General features: G+C 37.1%; 5 protein-coding genes and 1 pseudogene across 10 annotated transcripts; 5 read left to right on the plus strand and 1 right to left on the minus strand.

Annotated features, from left to right (window-relative positions):
• The first annotated feature begins 53 nt into the window (after window positions 1-53).
• On the plus strand, window positions 54-3,496 carry AT1G51745 (Tudor/PWWP/MBT superfamily protein). Of its 2 annotated transcripts, NM_001036095.4 has the most exons (5): window positions 111-317; window positions 461-837; window positions 946-1,904; window positions 2,310-2,807; window positions 2,920-3,375. In NM_001036095.4, the coding sequence occupies exons 2-5, from the start codon at window positions 824-826 to the stop codon at window positions 2,961-2,963; spliced, it is 1,515 nt and encodes a 504-aa protein (NP_001031172.1). In that variant the 5' UTR covers window positions 111-317; window positions 461-823; the 3' UTR covers window positions 2,964-3,375. The 2 variants fall into 2 exon arrangements, with proteins under 2 accessions (NP_001319198.1, NP_001031172.1); NM_001333500.1 differs by having other exon boundaries at window positions 54-317; window positions 461-833; window positions 2,310-3,496.
• A 285-nt stretch (window positions 3,497-3,781) lies between these two features.
• AT1G51750 lies at window positions 3,782-5,737 on the plus strand (annotated as a pseudogene; the record flags this gene model as incomplete). Its single annotated transcript has 1 exon — window positions 3,782-5,737.
• Window positions 5,738-7,938: 2,201 nt separating this feature from the next.
• On the plus strand, window positions 7,939-10,295 carry IAR3 (peptidase M20/M25/M40 family protein). Its single transcript, NM_104055.4, has 5 exons — window positions 7,939-8,497; window positions 8,778-8,903; window positions 9,006-9,320; window positions 9,399-9,527; window positions 9,608-10,295. The coding sequence occupies exons 1-5, from the start codon at window positions 8,150-8,152 to the stop codon at window positions 10,010-10,012; spliced, it is 1,323 nt and encodes a 440-aa protein (NP_175587.1). The 5' UTR covers window positions 7,939-8,149; the 3' UTR covers window positions 10,013-10,295.
• Window positions 10,296-10,376: 81 nt separating this feature from the next.
• AT1G51770 (Core-2/I-branching beta-1,6-N-acetylglucosaminyltransferase family protein) lies at window positions 10,377-11,974 on the plus strand. 2 transcript variants are annotated; one of them, NM_001084230.3, is made up of 3 exons: window positions 10,377-11,046; window positions 11,132-11,214; window positions 11,296-11,916. In NM_001084230.3, the coding sequence occupies exons 1-3, from the start codon at window positions 10,507-10,509 to the stop codon at window positions 11,810-11,812; spliced, it is 1,140 nt and encodes a 379-aa protein (NP_001077699.1). In that variant the 5' UTR covers window positions 10,377-10,506; the 3' UTR covers window positions 11,813-11,916. The 2 variants fall into 2 exon arrangements, with proteins under 2 accessions (NP_001077699.1, NP_175588.2); NM_104056.4 differs by having other exon boundaries at window positions 11,132-11,974.
• A 1,125-nt stretch (window positions 11,975-13,099) lies between these two features.
• On the plus strand, window positions 13,100-15,174 carry ILL5 (IAA-amino acid hydrolase ILR1-like 5). The gene is made up of 5 exons (NM_104057.1): window positions 13,100-13,537; window positions 13,815-13,940; window positions 14,051-14,365; window positions 14,446-14,574; window positions 14,652-15,174. The coding sequence occupies exons 1-5, from the start codon at window positions 13,190-13,192 to the stop codon at window positions 15,039-15,041; spliced, it is 1,308 nt and encodes a 435-aa protein (NP_175589.1). The 5' UTR covers window positions 13,100-13,189; the 3' UTR covers window positions 15,042-15,174.
• A 28-nt stretch (window positions 15,175-15,202) lies between these two features.
• Window positions 15,203-20,559, minus strand: AT1G51790 (Leucine-rich repeat protein kinase family protein). Of its 3 annotated transcripts, NM_001333501.1 has the most exons (14): window positions 20,356-20,559; window positions 19,906-20,278; window positions 19,081-19,169; window positions 17,952-18,977; window positions 17,733-17,871; window positions 17,588-17,659; window positions 17,443-17,517; window positions 17,287-17,355; window positions 17,015-17,190; window positions 16,568-16,788; window positions 16,361-16,487; window positions 16,222-16,284; window positions 15,936-16,125; window positions 15,299-15,854 (listed from the first exon to the last, which is right to left on the minus strand). In NM_001333501.1, the coding sequence occupies exons 3-14, from the start codon at window positions 19,160-19,162 to the stop codon at window positions 15,446-15,448; spliced, it is 2,649 nt and encodes an 882-aa protein (NP_001319199.1). In that variant the 5' UTR covers window positions 19,163-19,169; window positions 19,906-20,278; window positions 20,356-20,559; the 3' UTR covers window positions 15,299-15,445. The 3 variants fall into 3 exon arrangements, with proteins under 3 accessions (NP_001321841.1, NP_001319199.1, NP_001321842.1); NM_001333503.1 differs by having other exon boundaries at window positions 19,906-20,559; NM_001333502.1 differs by lacking the exons at window positions 19,906-20,278; window positions 20,356-20,559 and having other exon boundaries at window positions 15,203-15,854; window positions 16,568-16,938; window positions 17,015-17,196; window positions 19,081-19,503.
• Between the last annotated feature and the right edge of the window lie 1,493 nt (window positions 20,560-22,052).

Genomic DNA, 22,052 nt, shown 5'->3' on the forward strand with positions numbered 1-22,052 from the left:
CGACGTAAGATAAATAAACCTAAAAGAGAGGACAAAAGTTCTCCAAACGGTGTCGTTTGCATCTGAAGTTACTTCTAGTTAGAGTTCTCTCACCTTGGATGTGCTTTTTTGACCTCCTCTTCTCTCTCAGTCTCTCTCTCTCTCTCCATCCAAAACAAGCCCTTTCTCTCTCCTCTCCTCTGCTCTCTCTGTCTTCCATTCATTAAACCGCCGGAGCAAAAACCCTTTTCTCACAACCCGAAGACAAATGCGGTCCTAATGCTATCTGATTCATAGACAGATAGAAACCTCCTAACGCCGCAGAGTAGTGAAAAGAGGTACATGGATTTCTGCTTCTTCTCAGATCTCTCTTTCTCAAGAAACTGTTTTTAACCAGCTTAGCTAATTGTTTTCAACTTCTGAGTTCTTTGTTGCATGTTCTCTCTTTTAAGATTTTTCCAATGATTTTTGTTGGTTGCAGGATTCAAGAAGGGGGCATACTTTTGTTTAGTGAAAGAAAGTCACTTCATTGAGATTTTCAAATTATAAAGTTTTGATTTTTAGGTCAGTTTGGAATTTTTGTGTGGCAATTTGTCTCTCTGTTTCTTTTGTGTACTGTCTTGTCCTTAAGAGGGGTTGAGAGTTTTGGGTGTTTTTGTTGTAATGGAGAGTAATGATGACCGAAACTTGGAGGCTATTAATGCGTCAGTAGGAAGATTGGTATGGGTTCGCCGCCGTAACGGGTCTTGGTGGCCTGGACAGACTTTGGTTCATGACCAAGTTCCTGACAACTCTTTGGTTGGTCCCAAAGTCGGCACTCCAATAAAGCTTCTAGGTCGTGACGATGTTAGCGTGTGAGTCTCTTCTCTTTTCCACAATCGCATTCTCTTTGCCTTTATGCCTTTCCGATATGTAGAATAATCAGTTTGAAATTGCGGTTAAAAGTGTTGTTCTTTATGACTCCAGGGATTGGTATATTCTTGAAAATTCCAAGACGGTGAAGGCGTTTCGTTGTGGAGAGTATGATACTTGCATTGAGAAGGCAAAGGCGAGCTCTAGTAAGAAGAGGTCTGGCAAGTGTACTCTCCGAGAAGATGCCATTAACAATGCTCTCAAGATTGAGAATGAACATCTTGCAAAAGAAGATGATAATTTGTGTAATTTATCTGGTGAGGAAGATTCTAAGAGGTGTCTCTCTGGCAAAGAGGATGAAGATTCGGGCTCCTCTGATGCAGAAGAGACTGAAGATGATGAGTTGGCTTCAGCGCCAGAGCAATTGCAATCCAGTATATCTTCCCAAGAAATGAATAACGTTGGAGCTTCTAAAGTGCAGTCAAAGAGAAGAAGAACACCAAATGACTCGGAAGATGATGGGACTGAAGGGGTCAAGCGAATGAGAGGGCTTGAGGATATTGGGAAAGAACAGGCTGGTGGTATAGTCGAGCATAAGCAAGATTTGGATTTGATCTGTGCTGTAGGCCTCAGTGATTCAGTGTCGAATGGAAATACTATTGCCAATGGGAACAAGGTATGCTCCCCGTCATCGTTAAAAAGAAATGTTAGTGAGTGCTCTAAAAGGAAAAACCGACGCCGCCAATTGACAAAGGTTTTAGAGAGTACAGCTATGGTCTCTGTCCCTGTTACCTGTGACCAAGGTGTCAGTTTGGATTGTCAAGGGATTTATGACAGCAAAGTATCAGGAATGGAGTCTGTTGAATCCATGAAAAGCGTTTCTGTTGTAATCAACAATAACTCGGACAGTACCGGGGTGTCATGTGAGGATGCTTATGAAAATGTTGTCGGAGCCTCCCATAACAACAAGGCAAAAGACAGTGAGATTTCCAGCATATCTGTTTCCGCAGAGGATGATTCTTCTGACAGATTATTTGATGTTCCACTAACCGGAGAAGAAAACCACTCAGAAGGTATAAGTGGTTAAACCTCTCTTAAGTCTTTGTTTATGTTTTGGCTGCTCTAGTTTCATGAATCTGCATATCTCCTCTTCTTGGAAGTAAAAGGACCAAAAGCTTGTTAATGGTTACATGATAGATTAAAGAGGTTCAATGACCATTTTCTAGAGTTCTTCCTAACGTTTGACTTGTTTTATAGCTAAATTGCATTCTTTATATTTTTGGCCTTGACTTGTTTTATCACTAAATTGCTTCTGCATTCAAAATCTGCTATTATTGTGTTTTCTCCACCTTCTTAGGATCTGAAGGTATGGATCTCTTAGATCTAATTTAGTTGCTTGCTCTTATGGCAGAATCGTTTTCCTCTGTTTTGGTTTGTGAACACTGTCATTTATGCTGACATCCATTGTAATATTTTAGGCTTTCCGGCAGCTTGTAGAATCTCCTCACCAAGGAAAGCTCTTGTTACTGATTTAACCAGGCGGTGTGGTCGGAATAGTCACAATGTGTTTGTTAAGAATGAGGCAAGTAACGGATCAGCTTGTACAAGTCCACCAGCTTCAGAACCTGTCAACTGTATTTTGAGCGGGATTGAGAAGAACACTTCTAAGTGGCAGCTGAAAGGAAAGAGGAACTCGAGGCAGATGAGTAAGAAACAAGAAGAGAGAAGAAATGTGTACGGCGAAGAAGCTAATAACAACAGTTCTACGCCTCATTCTACGCTGTATGAGGTGAAGATTGAGGTAAAAGCAAGCTATACCAAACCCCGAGTTCCACTGGTGTCTCGTATGAGTGAATTGAGTGGCAAAGCTATTGTTGGACATCCTTTAAGTGTTGAAATCTTGGAAGAAGACTACTCCAATGGTATGGTGATGCCTCCAGTTGTTGCGAAGGCGAAGTCATTGCCCAAAAAGAATGGCAAGAAGAAGAAGTCCCGTGGTTTTTCATGGAACTCAAAGAAGAAATCGTCTTCCCTGTCAGTAAAGACTAGGCGGCTCTCTACTCTAACGAGCCAGAGGTTGACGGAAAGAAGCAAGAAGCAGACAACAGAGAAGGCAAAGGAAACGGTTGTAGCTTGTATACCGTTGAAAGTAGTTTTCAGTAGGATAAATGAAGTGTTGAAAGGGTCAGCAAGACAAACACAGCACCGAGCATTGCCTTCTGCAGCCAAAACATGAGAGACAGAGAAGATAGATTTTTGGCTGGCTTTACGTTTTTTTGTTTTCTCGTCATCTATCTGTCTGGGTTTCGAAGCTTAAACTGAGATGAAAATAGACTGTTTTGGAGAAGTTGGAAGTGAGCAAATGTAAATATATCAGTAGTTAGTGGTTGAGATGTAAAACTGATAAAAAAGCTTGAGATTAGGTGGGAGTGATATGAGATTGTTGGCTGCTTAGAAAGAATTTTCCTTGTTTCAGGTAACTCAAAATTGTTTGTTTTCTTGTACTCTCAAGTTCTCTTGTCGATGAGGAAGAAAGTCTGTTCTTGTTCTTGTTCTTGCTCTGTGTTTATCATTCTATTTCAGAAAGTTCACCGAATCTTTGATTCCTTAAAACCCTCACAAGGGCAAATAAACTCTTAATAAAAGTGACATTTTCAGTTCAGTGTCAATCTTGGCATTAAAGCCAAAACTCGTTTCAACGATCACTTTTTGCTGCAACTTCTTTTAGGTTATTAATTTGAAAGTTGTTGATGTATGTTGTTGGCTTAAAGTGCAAGAAAAGATGGAGATGGATTATATATATGGGAGAGGAACTTTACAATCACAATTCACACGAACATTCTGGTAAACAATGAATGAGAAAATAGAAAACATTAATACTTTTGTTCTTACATAATATCTATGGAAAGCTTAGATTAAAGTATGCATTTATGATAGACTTCTCATTGAAAATGTACTTCTAGCAACGGAATTGGTCAAGGATTATCATAAGAGTAACGTTTCAACACGTTGTGCCATGAAAATTGATATCTCGAAAGCTTTCGACTCTCTTCAATGGTCCTTCCTTATCAATGCTTTATCTGCTATGAATTTCCCTGGCGAGTTTATTCACTGGATATCTCGTTGCATTACTACAACATCTTTTTCAGTTCAGGTCAATGGTGAGTTAGCAGGTTATTTCAGAAGTGCAAGAGGAATCCGACAAGGATGCGCGCTATCTCCATATTTGTTTGTCATTAGTATGGAAGTTCTCTCAAAGATGTTAGATCAGGCAGCGGGAGGGAAACGATTTGGTTTTCACCCGAAATGCAAAAACCTTGGACTCACTCATCTCTGTTTTGCCGATGACCTCATGATACTTACTGATGGTAAAGTCCGTTCAGTAGATGGCATTGTCGAAGTTATGAACCTATTTGCTAAACGTTCAGGGTTACAAATCAATATGGAGAAAACAACATTGTACACAGCTGGAGTCTCTGATCACAATCGTTACATGATGATCAGTCGCTACCCATTTGGTTTGGGTCAGCTCCCGGTTAGATATCTCGGTCTCCCACTAGTAACCAAACGACTCACCAAAGAAGACCTCTCCCCCCTTTTTGAGCAGATACGCAATCGAATTGGAACATGGACCTCACGTTATCTCTCTTTTGCAGGTCGTTTAAATCTTATAAGTTCTGTTTTATGGAGTACAATGAACTTTTGGATGAGTGCATTTCGATTACCAAGTGCATGCCTAAAAGAGATAAACAGTATTTGTTCAGCATTTTTATGGTCAGGACCAGAGCTACATCGTCGAAAGGCGAAGGTATCATGGGATGACATTTGCAAACCAAAACAAGAAGGAGGACTTGGTCTGCGGTCTTTAACAGAGGCGAATGTGGTGAGTGTTTTAAAGTTGATATGGAGAGTAACCTCGAATGATGATTCACTGTGGGTTAAATGGTCAAAAATGAATCTGCTTAAACAAGAGTCTTTTTGGTCTCTAACGCCCAACTCAAGCTTAGGATCTTGGATGTGGAAAAAAATGTTGAAGTATAGAGAAACAGCGAAGCCGTTTAGCAGAGTAGAGGTGAATAATGGAGCTCGGACTTCGTTCTGGTTTGATAACTGGTCGGGAATGGGCCATTTGATGGATGTAACAGGACAGAGGGGGCAAATAGACCTTGGAATAAGCCGGAACAAAACAGTGGCAGAGGCTTGGAGTAATAGAAGGAGAAGGAAACATCGAACAGAACAGCTAAATGATATTGAGGCAGCCTTAAACCAGAAATATCAGACACGCAATTTGCTTCGAGAAGATGCAACTTTATGGAGAGGTAAGGGGGACGTTTTTAAGACAAGTTTTTCCACCAAAGACACATGGAATCAGGTTCGTAAAAAATCAAACGAGGTGGCTTGGTATAAAGGGGTATGGTTCAGTCACTCTACTCCGAAATATCAGTTCTGTACTTGGCTTGCTTTGCGTAATAGGTTATCAACGGGATATCGAATGCAGCTTTGGAATAATGGCTCCGATGTGAAGTGTACATTCTGCTCCACATCTATTGAAACACGAGACCACTTGTTCTTCTCGTGTAGTTATGCCTCAGCGATCTGGACTGCAATTGCAAAGAATGTTTTACAACATCGATTCTCAACAGATTGGCAGACAATAGTGAATTACATCTCAGAGACTCAAACTGATCGAATTCGGAGCTTTTTGTCACGATATATCTTCCAACTCACAGTACACACGGTTTGGAAGGAGAGAAATGATCGACGCCATGGTGAGGAGCCTAGAACGTCAGCCAATCTCATTAGTTGGATGGACAAACAGATTCGCAATCAACTCTCCATCATAATCTCGACAGGAGACCGCCGCTACGAGAACGGATTACAAGTCTGGTTCTCGACAAGGCTCTAGACTCTCTCTGCTCTTTCTGTTAAGCTCTCAGATTGTAATTTCTTATCAAAACAACTATTTCAACTCACATAAGATTAAGCTGATGTAAAAAGTTATTTTTCTTTTTGAATATAATTTGACATTTTCTTCAAAAAAATAAATAAAGTATGCATTTATGGTTTACTTGCAAAAATTGGGGAATGGAAAAACAAGAAATGGAACGGGACGGGATAGAACATGTACATATGTGCTTTCAGAGATATGTCTTAAAACTTATTTTGACGGAGGAAGAAGAAGAGTGATAGTTTGGTCGATGGTGGTGATGGTGTCTTGCGATCAAAGTCGCGAATCTAAGACACATATTTGGTGTGCCAAGATTTCGTTTAAGAGACAAGAAGGTGTAGGAGAGCTTTGGAAATATATGTTGAATGGTCTAAGATTGTGTTACACTTTCGCAGATGTAACGTTCCTAGTTCCTATTTCCTTTTGAATTCTATTATTGTTACTTATTGATCATGAGATTTTAATATTTTATTTTAGTTTTTGAGAGGATCTAGAATTTTTGAGGTATAACTTTTTGGGTATAACCTTAAGAGATGATTGATTACATCCAGCTTGGACAAAAGTGGCTAATTGATTATATCATTCCACTAAAATGATGATACTCCGGAATGTAGACTCTCAAAGCAATCAATGAGTTGAGCTTAAGGCGCATATCGTTCCATTGATTGTAAGTCTTATTTAGATTCTTCTAAGCTTTTTTTTTTTTTTCTTTTCTTTTATGTTAAATTGTGCGAATTTCAGATCTTTTGACCTTATATATTTTTTAGTGTCTGGAATCAATTTTGAGTTCATTACTATTTAATAAATGTCTTTCCGTCCTAAAAGAAGGTTTGAATCCGGAGCGCAAAGGAATCAACCACTTGAGCTACAACTAGGTTACCAACCCATTTTGGTAGGTTTGTTGCTATTAAATACGAGAGTTCTCGTTCTAGTTCCAGATACAGATATGGGCATCATGCCATCTTTAATCATTTATTTTGTGTTTTGAAATGCATTACCGTATACAGGGCCGGTCCTAGCCTAAAACTGGTAAAGGCTTTGCTTTAGGCGCCAAAAAATATATGTAGTACAAAGGGCATCAATTTCTGAAAACATTTTATAGTGTAGTGGTTAGCTCTAAATGTAGATAATTGTTTTTATGGTGCATAGTTTAAATCTCAATTTTGTTATTTTGTGACTTTTCTAAATGTATGAACTTAAAAATGCTTTAGACACTCAAATCTCTTGGGGCGGCTCTTACCACATGAGATGGAAATTTAAGATTAAGAGTGAAAATTTGTATAAAAATATTTAATTGTCCTAAATAAGGGTTCATTTATCTTGATCTCGAACTTGTTTCGACGGATCCATGATTTTACAATCTAAGATCCGGTCACTATAGACATCTTATTTTCATGATCGAATAAGAACTCGGATAATTATTCAAGCTCTAGTGCTAGTGGATTATTACGTCAACTAATCTTGCAATATATTATTGTTTAAATATGGGAAGAACAGAAAAATCAACTTTTTATCAAAAAAGAGAAGGAAAAAAACACTAAATTGAATTTATTAAACACGTTCTCCACGTGCGTTATAGCTGTTCGTACCAACAGCAAAATGGACCGTCCACCAATTAGATTAGAACCATTCAATGTTATACTTTTCTTTTTTCACGTGTCACAAGAAGAACTTAAAAATGAATATGAAAACGAAAAATAATTCCTCCAATCCAAAAGAAAAAAGATTTTGAAAATTAGTACACGATAGTGAAATGCACTTTATCAAAAACACAAACTTGTTTTGTTTTTTCTTATTATGTTTAATAATTAAAAAATAATCTTTACGGTTCATATAATTTGAGTTTGGCTACTTTTCTTACTTCAATTTGGCTACTTGTATAAAACAGTGAGATAATAATTTCTTTGACGTTAAAATTACACAATTTCCAAATGCAGAAACTTCAACAAGAGACATGTAGGGAAAGAATGGTGGCTTGTTTGGCTTATTTACAATTTTTAAGTTTTAATCCAAAGAAAAGAAGATCCCATCACTCTTTTCAACAAAAAAAAAGTTATCAAATTAATCATTAAATCAGTCACGTAAACGAATGTTTTCTTACAAATAATTTTGGGATTCGAGGAAAATTACCAAAAAAAAATTAAAATAGAATAAAATAAAATAAAATGAAAGACTTCATGAGAAAATAGAGACGAAGTTAAGTTGTGTTTGGCTTTGAGCTTTGGCTACTTGGGATTTAAATACCACTTTTTTGCTTCTTGTACCCCTGCTTCATCATCACGCACACCTCTCTTAACTTCTTCGATCTCTTCTTTTTCTCTACACGATTCGATTGATTCAAGTATCAATCAATCGAATCCGAGATAAGTCATGAGTTTCTTCAAATGGGTTTCTTTTGTTTTGATCCTTCACTTGCTTAATCCGACTCTGATTTCATGTTCCTCTAATGGGTTATCTCAAATACCTTCAAAGTTTCTTACTTTGGCTAAAAGGAATGATTTTTTCGATTGGATGGTTGGAATCAGAAGGAGAATCCATGAGAATCCAGAGTTAGGTTATGAGGAAGTAGAGACATCTAAGCTTGTTAGAGCAGAGTTGGAGAAGATGGGTGTTTCTTATAAGTACCCAGTTGCTGTTACTGGTGTTGTTGGGTATGTTGGAACTGGTCATGCTCCTTTTGTTGCTTTAAGGGCTGATATGGATGCACTTGCTATGCAGGTATTTGCTCTCAAAATCTGGAATTGACTTGTTCTCTTAGCTTCTCATGGAACAGTGTGGCTTTTTTTGTTTTTGTTTTTCTGTTTGATACTTGAAGTTTTGTGTTTTCGGTTTTGGTTATATGTATCTATAGTGTAGTTGAAGATTTGTTGAGTTTACTTCTCTGTGGGATCTGATTTCTGATGTGATTTGCAGTTTCTTGAATTGTTGGTGGAATTATGGTAAGTGTTGTTTTGTTTTGGGTGGATTCTTATTGGACAGATTATGTTGGATTGTGTAGGAAATGGTGGAATGGGAACACAAGAGTAAGGTTCCAGGGAAGATGCACGCTTGTGGACATGACGCTCACACTACGATGCTTCTCGGTGCTGCAAAATTGCTCAAAGAACATGAAGAAGAGCTACAGGTTTAGTTTTGACACTGGATTTTCCTAGTTTTAAAATTTGAGTCTGTCGAAATCATCATGATGTTTGGATTCTTGAAACTTGTTGGACATTTTCTTGATCAGGGCACAGTGGTTCTAGTTTTCCAACCAGCTGAGGAAGGAGGAGGAGGTGCAAAGAAGATTGTGGAGGCTGGAGTGTTGGAGAATGTGAGTGCAATCTTTGGATTACATGTCACAAATCAATTGGCATTAGGTCAAGTGAGCTCGAGAGAGGGTCCTATGTTGGCTGGTAGTGGCTTTTTCAAAGCTAAGATAAGCGGGAAAGGAGGCCACGCAGCTCTTCCGCAGCATACCATAGATCCGATACTGGCAGCTTCAAATGTTATTGTTAGCTTACAACACCTCGTTTCACGAGAGGCAGATCCTTTAGACTCTCAGGTAATAAATATAATCTTTGGCTCTTCAAATGTCTCTATATAGCATGTGGATTGATTTTATCTATGCGAGTGCTTACAGGTGGTTACAGTTGCTAAATTTGAAGGCGGTGGTGCTTTCAATGTGATTCCTGACTCTGTTACTATCGGTGGTACATTCCGAGCTTTTTCAACTAAAAGCTTTATGCAACTCAAGAAAAGAATTGAGCAGGTCAGTAACTTTACCCTCTGATGTGTAAACTTTTGTCTTACCGAACTGTTTTAACTCTCTTTGCAAATCCAATGTTTCAGGTTATCACAAGGCAAGCGAGCGTGAATATGTGTAATGCAACAGTGGATTTCATTGAAGAGGAGAAACCTTTTTTCCCACCAACTGTAAATGACAAAGCCTTACACCAGTTTTTCAAGAACGTTTCAGGCGATATGTTAGGGATTGAGAATTACGTCGAGATGCAACCATTAATGGGATCAGAAGATTTCTCTTTCTACCAACAAGCAATCCCGGGACATTTTAGCTTCGTTGGAATGCAAAACAAAGCTCGTTCACCAATGGCGAGCCCTCACTCGCCGTACTTTGAAGTTAACGAAGAATTACTACCTTATGGTGCTTCCCTTCATGCTTCCATGGCCACAAGATATCTTCTTGAACTAAAAGCTTCAACTCTAAATAAGAGTAACAAAAAAGATGAACTTTGATGCCAACAAACATTGGCTTCTCCTATTCTTCTACTCTGAAAAATGTCAAAACATGGTAACAGTTTTTTCTTTTTTACAGAGCCTGCCATGTAAAGATTAATAAATTGTTATGCAGTGTCAAGCTTCTATTAAATCCAAGAAATGTTATTACTGCAAACAAAAACAGATTTGGGCCATTGCAATGAGAGAGCTGAAACGGTCAATTTAAACAAATCAGATTGAGAGATTTCAGAAGATTCGACGCATAAACAAATGCTAAAATTCGAGAGCTTGTTAACATGTCTAACTGATAAAGATTCAATTTTTCTTTCTTGTTTTTTCTTCTTCTTCTTTAGATTCAAGTTCTGATCTTTGCTTCTTTGAAAATCACAAATCTTTTCTTCTGGGTTTCTATAAAAAACCCATTTTTTGTTGTTGTCGTACAAACATTTCCCGTAAAGATTGGATTTTTGTGTAAGCATTTGAAGATAGCTAAGAAAGTGAGAAGCTTTTAGATGAAAGTGATGGTAATGGAGATGGAGGAATGTGTTAAAGAAAATGGTTCATCAACACCTAAATCTAGAGTCACAAACCAATCTAGAGCTCTCTTACCGTTGCGTCTGCTTCAGATTCTGTTATTGTTTCTTGTTTTGACTCTTGGGATCTCTGTTGTTAGTATACACATGATCAAGTTTTTGAAGATTCAACGTTTAGATCCTGTGGCTCCAATTACTTTGCTCTCTACGTATAATCATGAGAGTGTTACTTTAGATAGCTTTATTAGACCTCCTTCCAATGTTTGGCACACAATGAATGATAGTGAATTGCTTTGGCGTGCTTCTATAGAGCCGCAAAGAAATGGTTATCCGTTTAGACGTGTCCCTAAATTGGCTTTCATGTTTCTTGCCAAAGGTCCTTTACCATTTGCTCCACTTTGGGAGAAGTTCTGTAAAGGACATGAGGGTCTTTATTCTATCTATGTTCATTCGTTGCCTAGTTACAAATCGGATTTTTCGAGGTCGTCTGTGTTTTACAGAAGATATATCCCTAGTCAGGTACTGTCATTGATGTTTCAGAGGAAAATCTTGTTTTGTGTTTGTTTCTTGTGTTCTCACAGTATTAGTTTCTTCTGTGTTATAGGCTGTGGCATGGGGAGAGATGAGTATGGGTGAAGCAGAGAGGAGGCTTTTGGCTAATGCGTTGCTTGATATCTCTAATGAATGGTTTGTTCTGCTGTCTGAATCATGCATTCCTCTGCGAGGTTTCAGCTTTATCTATAGTTATGTCTCTGAATCAAGATATAGTTTTATGGGTGCTGCTGATGAGGAAGGACCTGATGGAAGAGGCAGATACAGGACAGAAATGGAACCTGAGATCACACTAAGCCAGTGGCGAAAAGGGTCTCAGTGGTTTGAAATTAACCGGAAACTCGCTGTTGAGATTGTTCAAGACACTACTTACTATCCCAAATTCAAAGAGTTTTGTAGACCTCCATGCTATGTAGATGAACATTACTTCCCAACAATGTTGTCTATGAAACATCGGGTTTTGCTTGCTAATAGGACATTGACATGGACAGATTGGTCACGTGGTGGTGCTCATCCAGCTACTTTTGGTAAGGCTGATGTAACGGAAAGTTTTCTCAAGAAGCTTACAGGAGCCAAATCTTGCCTCTACAATGATCATCAGTCTCAAATCTGTTATCTCTTTGCCAGAAAGTTTGCTCCAAGCGCATTGGAGCCTTTACTGCAACTTGCACCCAAGATTCTTGAGTTAGGCTCTAACATATCTTCCACTCGTCACTCTTGGTATTTGTTTTGAGAAGTTCTTGAGTTTAGAGTATGATCATGGACCGAACTGATCATTAGTTAATCTCCTCTTTCACAATGATATTACAGGTATTGTGAAGGTTAAACATATTTTTTGACATGACAGATTATTGAATAAAGGGAGTTTTGAGTTCTTTTCAGCCCCTAGGAGCATCCGTTACTCTTGTTCTATGTTTAGAAGTCGAAAAATTACTCGTTTTTTAAAGAAGAGTAAAGGCATTTTCTTCTAAATGTTGTTGTGTTGGCATGTTTCATTTGCATTTTCTCATGGTATCAAGGAAAAGTGATTGCAATTAGAGGGATCAAAAACTATAAAATTTGGAATTGTTTTTGCAAAAACTATGCATGAGACTGAACTTTTGGATTTAAGGGATAAAAAACTATAAAATACCAAATCCAAAAGTTCAGTCTCATTTAAAACAATTAAGAACCCAAAATAACCCATTTAAAGCAACAAAAGAAAAAAGAGAGTAGCCCAATAGGCCCATGTTGTTAATTAAACAACTTATGCGGCGCATAACGGATGATTCTACGATCAAAACTGGAAATAGATGCCCATAAAATTACGAAGAAAATCATGTGCCTAAAGCATATATGAGCTTTAGCTGCTTCAGGTCAGAGCCGGCTCTGATTGCTAGCATTTTAAACCAATCACGGAAATGGTTCGGCAAAATGTTTCTATTTTATTTAATGTATTTATTTTAAATACGGAAATAAATTTTATGAAAGAATCCATCAAACACGTTATAGCCGTGCTTTATAGCTATTTGTAGCAAGAGCAAATGTACCACACCACACCGTCCAACAACTACAACCGTTCAATTTCTAGTTCTTTTTTCTTCACGTGTCACGAAAACTTGAAATGAAAACGAAATGATTTTCCAAACAAAAGAGGAAAGATCTTGCAAATCAGATAACTCGAAACTTTTATTTACGGTGTATCTTCTAAACAATCCTTTAAATTTCATTTTATAATTTAATTACTTTGCAAACAAGCAGATTTACATTTTAACCGAAAATACAATTAATGTCTTAGGTTCAACTTCACGGTGAAATATGTTCCACATGTTTATTGGGTTCAAACTCGAACCGATATTTATTGAGCGCTTAAAATGAAATATTTAAATTCTGTCCAACGTCAAAATAATTTGAGATACTAACAAGAAACCTTCGGTAGTTGATGGTAATCAATTTGGAAAAGAATATATTTTATGGTGACTTGGGACCGAAGAAAATTACAAAAGATATGAAGATTTTTATTAAGTTTCCGTGTTGTATTTCGCTTGCTATTATGTGAGTTCTTGGTTATAAATGCCGCTTCTTCCTTCATGGTTTCTTACTTCATCATCACGCAATCTCTTGATTCACGATGAGTTTCTGCAAATTGGTTTCTTTTGTTTTGATCCTTCACTTACTAAACTCGTGTCTGATTTCATGTTCCTCGAATGATTTGTCTCAAATTCCTAAAAATTTCCTTAGTCTAGCTAAAAGAGAAGATTTTTTCGATTGGATGGTTGGAATAAGAAGGAGGATCCACGAGAACCCAGAGTTAGGTTACGAGGAAGTAGAGACATCTAAGCTAGTCAAGACAGAATTGGACAAGATGGGTGTGTCTTATAAGAATCCAGTTGCTGTAACTGGTGTTATTGGATATGTTGGAACTGGCCATGCCCCCTTTGTTGCTTTGAGGGCTGATATGGATGCACTTCCTATTCAGGTATAATAAGGTTTTCATTTACAAAGTTTTTGAATCTATTCCCTTCAAGCCCAAATTATTTAATCACTGATCATATTTTGCTAGTCGAAATGGTGTCATGTTTTAAATTTGTTTTTTTTCTGAATATTTGTTTTAGTACAACAAACAATACTAACTGGCATTTAAGATATAACCATTATCATTTGACTTATGGATCAGATTTCTTATGTGATTTTAAATTACTTGAGTTGCAAGCTAGTGGATTCTTATTGAACATGGTAATGATGGAATTGTGTAGGAAATGGTGGAATGGGAACACAAGAGTAAGATTCCAGGGAAGATGCACGCTTGCGGACATGACGCTCACACTACGATGCTCCTCGGTGCTGCAAAGTTGCTCAAAGAACACCAAGAAGAGCTACAGGTTTAGTATTGTATTGTGCTGTATTTTTTAGCTAATAACATTTTCAAACTGTTGCAATCATCAGGTTGTTTGGTTTCTTATTAACACTTGTTGGACATTTTATTCATCATGGTACAGTGATTCTGGTTTTCCAACCAGCTGAGGAAGGAGGAGCAGGTGCAAAGAAAATCGTGGAGGCTGGAGTATTGGAGAATGTGGGTGCAATCTTTGGATTACATGTTTCGAATCTATTGGGATTAGGTCAACTGAGCTCAAGAGAGGGTCTATTGATGGCTGGTAGTGGACGTTTCAAAGCTACGATAAGCGGGAAAGGAGGTCATGCAGCTCTTCCTCAATTCGCCATAGATCCAGTATTGGCAGCTTCAAATGTTATTCTGAGCTTACAACACCTCGTTTCACGAGAGGCAGATCCTTTAGACTCGCAGGTATATATAGTTACTCTTTTGGCTCTTCAAGAAAAGTGTCTCTTATATTATAGGATGTTGGTTGATTTGAGTGCTTACAGGTGGTTACAGTTGCTACATTTGAAGGCAGTGATGCTTTTAATGTCATTCCCGACTCTGTTACTATCGGTGGCACATTCCGAGCCCTTTTACCTAAAAGTTTTGAGCAACTCAAGCAAAGAATTGTTCAGGTCAGTAACTTTGCACTCTGATGTGTCTTCCTCTCCTCTCGAGACCAAACTTTAAAACGCGAGATCCAATGTTTCAGGTTATCACAACGCAAGCAAGCGTAAATATGTGTAATGCAACAGTTGACTTTCTTGAAGATGAGACTCCTCCTTTCCCGCCGACTGTGAACAATAAAACCTTGCACCTGTTTTACAAGAACGTTTCAGTGGATATGTTAGGGATTGAGAATTATGTTGAGACGCTACCAGTGATGGTATCAGAGGATTTTGCTTTCTACCAACAAGCAATCCCGGGACATTTTAGCTTTGTTGGGATGCAGAACAAATCTCATTCACCAATGGCGAACCCTCACTCTCCGTTTTTTGAAGTTAATGAAGAATTACTCCCTTATGGTGCTTCCCTTCTTGCTTCTTTGGCCACAAGATATCTTCTTGACTCATCTTCATCGCCAAATAAAGATGAACTTTGATGCCAACTTTGGATCTCTCTTCTTCATCTCATGTACCTATCGAAAATGTCAACCATGGTTACATGGTAACAGTTATTCCCTGTAATTCTCAGTTGTCAATCAATAAAATAAACGGCAGTGTCAAGTTCTATTAGTTACGGAGTCTAAGTCACCAAAGAGAAACAGAGGAGGACAGAAAACTGGAAGTTCCTTAGGTCACAAGTAAAGGCCTTGCAAAATTTCCCCATACAAAACCCTAGTCAGACCCAAACTATAAACGGTAAGAAAAATCCTCATATCTGGATCAAGCCTGTATGCACAACGATTTTTTTGGTTATATCAACTCACAAAAAAAGAAGAAGACATATATAACAAATTATTTTCAGAGACCACAAAACATTACAAAAAACAAAATCAATAAATAATCATCTCAAACGAGGAGGTGGATTAGATCCAAAGCCAAGTGCAAGCTCTTCAAGTGAATCTGTTGATCCAACCGGCAAATGCTTTTTCCTCTCAACTTCTACAGCTAAACTCTCCTTAAGAGCCGTCACCACTTGACTCATCCCAGGTCTGTCGCCCGAATTTCGACAAACGCAAGCCACGGCTATTTCCACGGTCTTGAATGCCGAGTTTGGGTCATAGTCTCCGCAAAGACTCGGGTCAAGAATCTCTACAATATTTTCTCTTGAAAGCAAAGACTCAACCCATTGACTTATATGCATCCTTTCCTCATTCTTTATGATAGCGGGTTTCGCAGTAACGATCTCTAATAGAACTACACCGAAACTGTACACATCACTCTTCTCTGTTAACATGTTTGATGTGTAATACCTGCAATGACAGATCAATCTTCATTTGAAGAAAACCAAAAAAAGGAAGAACATTTATTATTTTACGAAGTTTTGAGCTTACTCGGGGTCAACATATCCAGGAGTCCCAGCAATAGCTGTATTCAAATGACTTCCCTCGGCTGCATCAAACGCTCTCGAAAGGCCAAAACCGCCTAACTTCGCATTGAAACTTTCATCTAAGAATACATTTGTACACTTGACGTTTCTATGAATGATCGGCGGCTTGCAACCAGTATGCAAATACTCAAGTCCTATAATTCAGTCGCAATAACAGAACATGTTTTATAAACAGAACTCCAAATAGAAATTGTTTCAGTCCAATACAGGAGAGAGTTTCAAATGCTAACCTTGCGCGACATCAACCGCGATACCGAGCCTATCTTCCCAGCTAAAAACAGTTGTACTGTTCTCTGCACAAGAGAAGATCATAACTGAGATATTGGTCTTACTTGAAGAAGTATGTAAGGCAGAACAAGATTTCAAAACCTGAGATATGTTGTTTCAAGTTTCCATTAGCCATGTACTCGTATATAACCGCCATTTTATCGCCTTCGTTGCAGTAACCAAGCATGGTTATAAGGTTTTTATGATGAATTCTGAAAAGATGTTTGACCTACAATAAACTCTTCTAAGTCTCTTTTCATTAACTCTCAACAAAAAACAAAAAAATTGGTTAGTAAACAGAGCATATACCTCTGCTCTGAGTTGTTTGTAGCCTTGAGAAGATAGTGAAGAAACAAGCTTGACAGTTACTTCTTTACCATCTAACTTTCCAAGGTAGTTTCTTCCAAATCCTACCTTCCCTTGATCTCTATCAAACCCATTTGTAATGTTCACAATCTCTGCATATGTAAACTTCCTATTTGATGGTTCCAAATCAAACGCATCAACCGCTGTTTCATTCCCTCCGTAGTCTGTCATTCCGCTCTCTATTCTCTGTAAAGATGGTCTTGTTGAAAAACCGGTTTCTCTTCGCTGCATAGATGGACGCATTGAACCAGTATCTCTCCTCTGTAATGACGGTCCATTACTCGTAGCTGTAACTGTCCGGTTAATCGTTCGACCTGCAGCAAAAACCATACACATCACCAACAACCTCTTCCCATAAACTTGAAAACATGTAACTTCACTAAAACATACCTTGTTTCTTTTTTCTCATGAGGATTAAAAATATAGCTGCAGATATGATAAAAAGAAGAAGCAGCCCTGCAAGTGATGCAACTAAAGGAATGACAAAGCTGGGAAGTTTATTCTTCTTTGATCTATTTTGTGAGACCTCTTCACACGCATTTGCAGAACAAATACTTGGATTCCCACTGATACTGCATTAGATACTAAGGATTATGAGTTAACCGTCGGTTTCTCAAAACATATATAGGATGAGAAAGAAAAGTGTTTTTTTTTTGAAGTACCTAAACGAGTCTAGTCTCTCTATGAGACTAGAGGGTATAGGACCACTAAGCTGGTTGTTCGCCAAATGTCTACAAAACCCACAGTAGATAATGTCATTTACTACATACTATAAGCTGTGAGTTCTTTTAAGATTAGTTCTTTGAGAAAATACATACAGGACTCTCAGGAATTGGAGTTGCGCTAAGAAAGCTGGTACTGCAGGTCCACTCAAATTGTTATTTGATAAGTCCCTGAAAGTTAAATATATGAGAAACTTCTACTATTTTTCATACCTTTATACCAATAAGAGAATAAACTTACAGAATTTGCAACTGCGAAAGACGCGATATATCAGACGTTATCTCTCCAGTCAATCCGGCGGACGATAAGTTTCTGTTGCATAGAGCTAATAACTTCTGAGACTCACTCAAGATTGAGAGAAGGAAACTGTTTATAAGACACTTACAATGCTATTACTCTTGGCATGTTTGTGCCATTGAAGCTACAATTCAGACCTTCCCATGTGTAAGCTTGAGGCACACACACGTCTCCTTCCCAGTTTCTCTTGACTTTATATGCAGACTTAATATTCCTCATAGCAGAAACTATAAACATTCAAAAAGACCGGGAGAATGAGAAAATGCAGAGGTCTGAAATGGAAAAGCAGAGGAATGAGAGAGCTTACGGTCGTTTGGATCCGTTGATGATTGTGGAAGTTTGTTTACAAAGTAAGTCTCCATAGCATTGATCAGAGGTGGAAGAGATGAACTCTGAGTCTGACGAAGAGAAAACTGGAAGCTCTCTGCTTTCAAAGGGTTTGAAGTGAACAAGGCTAAGGTCCGGAAGTAGTTAAGACTTAACGGTTCCCCAAAAGACTTCCCGTTCAACAAGATCACGAATTCTCTTGTTTCTACGGTTCCGGAATTAGGTTGTTGAAGTTCCGTGAAATACAAGTAAAAGAAAAACTCAAGAGACGGATCATCTGGAATCCATCCAAAATCTACAAATCCTCTTGGATTATCTGGTACAATTCCAGTTCTCATTACAACTTGTGGAAGACGGAAATTACCGGTACTGTTGCTTGTGAGAGAAGTCGACGGGTCACTTAACGGCTTCGTCCCATTTGGCGTGGCGGGAAACCAAATCCGATCAAAAACATCGTTTGGATACCTAACCGTTAGATTTGTCGTTGATCCAAAATCCAACCGTTGAAATAGTTGAAGTGATTCAGATTGAGCTGCATAGGAAGAATTCGGCAACTGTCTAAGTTCCAATACCGATATAAAAGGCGTACCATTTCCTGTATTCACTAAACACACTTGTATTGTATCTGTCAACACATAATATATGATCTCCTTGGACACTGTTTGCAGAGGAGACACCAATTCAACAGTGTCCCATTTGTTTGGACCTAAGTGAAGATCGAAACCCGGTATCTCGTTTCTCGAATCGTAGTTACCGTACATAAAATCCGCCCGGATCAGATACTTGGTGCTGCTATTAACAGCAATAGTGTAACAGTTTCTGATTCCCTCTGGAAAACTTCTGACGGACCACATGCTCTGCTTCATATTTTGTCTATTTTCAGGCGCAACGAAATAGCTTGTCCCTGTATCCGTATAACTTGAATCCGAAACATACTTAATATCGGTCGATGTTTCCGTGTAGCTGGAATTTTCTGGTTGTAACCCGCAATCTATGCTAATGAACCCTATTCAGATGTTTAAAAACCAGTTTTTAACTTAAAATTTCTCTGTTTTTTCATCATGTAGATAAAAGATCAAAGAAGAGCATAATCTATAATTTGACCAAACCTGATTGATCCTGGGCAATGGCAAGATTGAGAAGAGCCACACAACAAATGAACGTAAGCGCCTTCGCCTTCGATGTCATCATTTCGGTTCTTCAAACAGCAGAAACAACCATCATCTCCTATTTCTTAAAACTGGTTTATCCATTTCTGAGAAACACCAGAGTTTTTTTTGGGTTCAAAGTCAACAACTTGAAGACAATGTCAACTCTTTGGTAGATATCAATTTTGTGTGCTCACAAGTCACAACGTATAAATCATTATCTAACAGCAAGTAGAACACTAATCAACAAGAAAGCCAACTTGTTTTTTCTTTAGTTGATTTCTTTAGATAACTTGTGTATATGTTAATGAACAAGTCAACGATATGTGTAGACAAAAACCAGAGACTTTCTTAATTTCTTTGGTTTGACCAAAACAAAATGCTTATGTTCACATGGGTTCTCTACTCTGTAATTGTTCTGTAAAAAATGGGTCAGAAAATCTATAACTTTGTAACCTAACAAGACAATTGGGTAAAAAGTGTCTTGCACCATGATTTGTTTGAACAAAACCACTTGGTAAATGGTGTGTAAATCAGAAACTTGTGTCGGAAGAATCAATATAAAGGGAGATTGTTGCTGAGAATTTGTATCAAATCGATATTCTGATACCGAAAATAGTTAAAATTGTAGTAAATTAAGGGTTATTTTGAAGTGATTAGTTTATTTTTTGTAAATTCTTGCAAATTTCCTTTTTTTGATAGAAAAAAGTTGTTATGCCTACGACTAGTACAAAAGAGAAAACCTAATTAAGATCTTCACGTAAGTTGACCTAGCTACACGCTTACTTTTTTTTTCCTTCTCCTGAAGTCTGTCGGAATAATGGCGAATTTGCAACGTTTTTGGCTGATGAGAAAGGTCTTCACCACCGGTTGTGGTTTGACTTCACCAGCAGGTGCTGGAGTTATGTCTCATAGGATTCTTCGTACATCCTTAAACAACCATTATTCTCACAATGTCTTTACTAATTTCACAAGAGGCTTTGCAACTAAACCTAAAGAGAAAGACAATAAAAACACACAAAAAAGTTAAGAAGACAAGACAAGTAGAGGAGAAGAAGAAAAACGTGGCAGCGATAATGAAAGGTGCAGCAGTATTGGATCCATAGATTCCTGAGCGACTTCCATGTTATAAAACAGGTCATTCTTCCACTTGGACGTCCTGTGAATGTAATGGCTATCAGGGTTTCTCATAGTTTTCATTGTTTTCAGAAATTCACCCTCAGATTTGTTTCATACCTTTAGGCTAATCTGTCCCACATCGTAGACAATGGACTCGTTGTGCCATTGAAATTAAAGTCTCCTCTCCTCCTGTTACTTGATATATGCATATTAAGAAAGTATTATTTATCGAATCATCCATGATTCTGATTTATAATTAAAGTACATGTACACTGTACAGTAATACAGTATGATGATTTTTTTGGTCAAAACCTGTTTTTTTTTTTTTTTTTTTTTTTTTTTTTTCAACAGCTAATGATATGATTTTTCTTTACTTCAACATTTTCTACTAAAATGCTATTATTTCTAAATAAGATATTTTATACTAGAAGTCTAGAAGTAAGAAACTAAAAGTCCATAAACAAGATTTCGCGTCGCTAAGCAAATACGCATAATCAGTTCTAACATACATTTATAGAATTTACTTTAAATTTTGTTTTCAGGAAAAGAAACAAAAAACGAAAAGTCAACGGCTGACATCAAAACAAACCAAAGTCAACAGTCAAACCTTAATAAGGTTAGGCCATGTGCACTCGTTTCTTCTCGAGATATTTGGAAATCGGATATCGACATTCGCCGATCATGTCCAAAAGTATACTATTTAGACCACTTGATTTTGGTTTTTGATTTTTTGTTTCCTTTTGTATTTATGTATAACTATATATTCTTTTAAACATGTTGATAATAAATGTGTCGTGGCTGAAAATTTTTTAAATAAAATTAAAGCAGTTTAGGGCATCTAAAAGCTATTAGCTAGTGCGGAATCAGTAGGGTTTAGAAGATCCAAATCTTTTTTTCTTTCGAACAAAATAATCCACAAATTTTTAAAAATTGATTAATTTATCGATTTAAATCATTTTCTCAGAAAATGTAGAGATACCAACTTCTTTAGAAAATAGATTTTTCGCATGATTTAACAGTTCGTAACAAAATAAAAATTACTTTTTTGCCAAAAAAATAAATTAAATTAATTACTTATACATTAGTATATGTTGAAAAAGATTTCACTATAGAATTAACAAGAAGATAACATATGTAGTTAAACATATCGTAATAAATAAAAAATTAATCGATTTTTAAAGTTCGTATATTTGAATTTTTGATATTCTCATGACTTTTTTTTTCTTCAACAATATTCTCATGACAATAATACGTTTAATGGTGAATTTTGAGAATCTTTTACTGTAGTTAATTTTCAATAATAAACAACCAATTGTGGAAGCCTCTTTGATCGGTACTCAAGTTTTAGAGGTTTTTACATTAGAGAGTGGTTACAAATGCTAGAGATAAGACTGTTTATCGTTGGTATGACACATGTATATAATAATCGTCAGTAAAAGATCACGTTTTGCTGAGAAAACTGAACATCGTGGAATTGTTTGAAATCCGAATGATTGATCCTACTATATATAGTAGGATTAGATTAGGATATTTATGATGATAATATAGTAAAGAAGAAAATAAATTACAACCAAAATTATAACTTTCGAGTTCTCTAAAGGAAATTATTTAAATTAAGAAATATTTTCTATTTATGTAATATTTTCAATATAAATACAAATTAATTTACAGCAGCTTTATACTAAATATCAATAATTAACATGAGACATTTACGAATTAAAAAACTGTTTCAATTGTTACATGTCTATTAATATATAGAAGATGCATGTATATCGCCCCACTAGGCTATGATTCTTGTAATAATGATGCCAAAT

Source organism: Arabidopsis thaliana, assembly GCF_000001735.4.
Source record: "Arabidopsis thaliana chromosome 1 sequence".
Lineage (NCBI taxonomy): Eukaryota > Viridiplantae > Streptophyta > Magnoliopsida > Brassicales > Brassicaceae > Arabidopsis > Arabidopsis thaliana.

Bases quoted from the DNA above. Each gene is read 5' to 3' on its own strand.
- IAR3 (NM_104055.4), top strand. From the start codon at position 8,150: ATGAGTTTCTTCAAATGGGTTTCTTTTGTTTTGATCCTTCACTTGCTT. The intron at 9,321-9,398 runs GTAATAAATATA...GAGTGCTTACAG, and splicing joins CAGATCCTTTAGACTCTCAG to GTGGTTACAGTTGCTAAATT. The intron at 9,528-9,607 runs GTCAGTAACTTT...CCAATGTTTCAG, and splicing joins TCAAGAAAAGAATTGAGCAG to GTTATCACAAGGCAAGCGAG.
- ILL5 (NM_104057.1), top strand. From the start codon at position 13,190: ATGAGTTTCTGCAAATTGGTTTCTTTTGTTTTGATCCTTCACTTACTA. The intron at 14,366-14,445 runs GTATATATAGTT...GAGTGCTTACAG, and splicing joins CAGATCCTTTAGACTCGCAG to GTGGTTACAGTTGCTACATT. The intron at 14,575-14,651 runs GTCAGTAACTTT...CCAATGTTTCAG, and splicing joins TCAAGCAAAGAATTGTTCAG to GTTATCACAACGCAAGCAAG.
- AT1G51790 (NM_001333502.1), bottom strand. From the start codon at position 19,162: ATGATGACATCGAAGGCGAAGGCGCTTACGTTCATTTGTTGTGTGGCT. The intron at 17,660-17,732 runs GTAAGTGTCTTA...TCTATGCAACAG, and splicing joins ATGCCAAGAGTAATAGCATT to AAACTTATCGTCCGCCGGAT. The intron at 16,939-17,014 runs GTATGTTTTAGT...TTTTTGCTGCAG, and splicing joins CATGAGAAAAAAGAAACAAG to GTCGAACGATTAACCGGACA.
- AT1G51745 (NM_001333500.1), top strand. From the start codon at position 643: ATGGAGAGTAATGATGACCGAAACTTGGAGGCTATTAATGCGTCAGTA. The intron at 834-945 runs GTGAGTCTCTTC...TTATGACTCCAG, and splicing joins GGTCGTGACGATGTTAGCGT to GGATTGGTATATTCTTGAAA. The intron at 1,905-2,309 runs GTATAAGTGGTT...GTAATATTTTAG, and splicing joins AGAAGAAAACCACTCAGAAG to GCTTTCCGGCAGCTTGTAGA.
- AT1G51770 (NM_104056.4), top strand. From the start codon at position 10,507: ATGAAAGTGATGGTAATGGAGATGGAGGAATGTGTTAAAGAAAATGGT. The intron at 11,047-11,131 runs GTACTGTCATTG...TCTGTGTTATAG, and splicing joins GAAGATATATCCCTAGTCAG to GCTGTGGCATGGGGAGAGAT.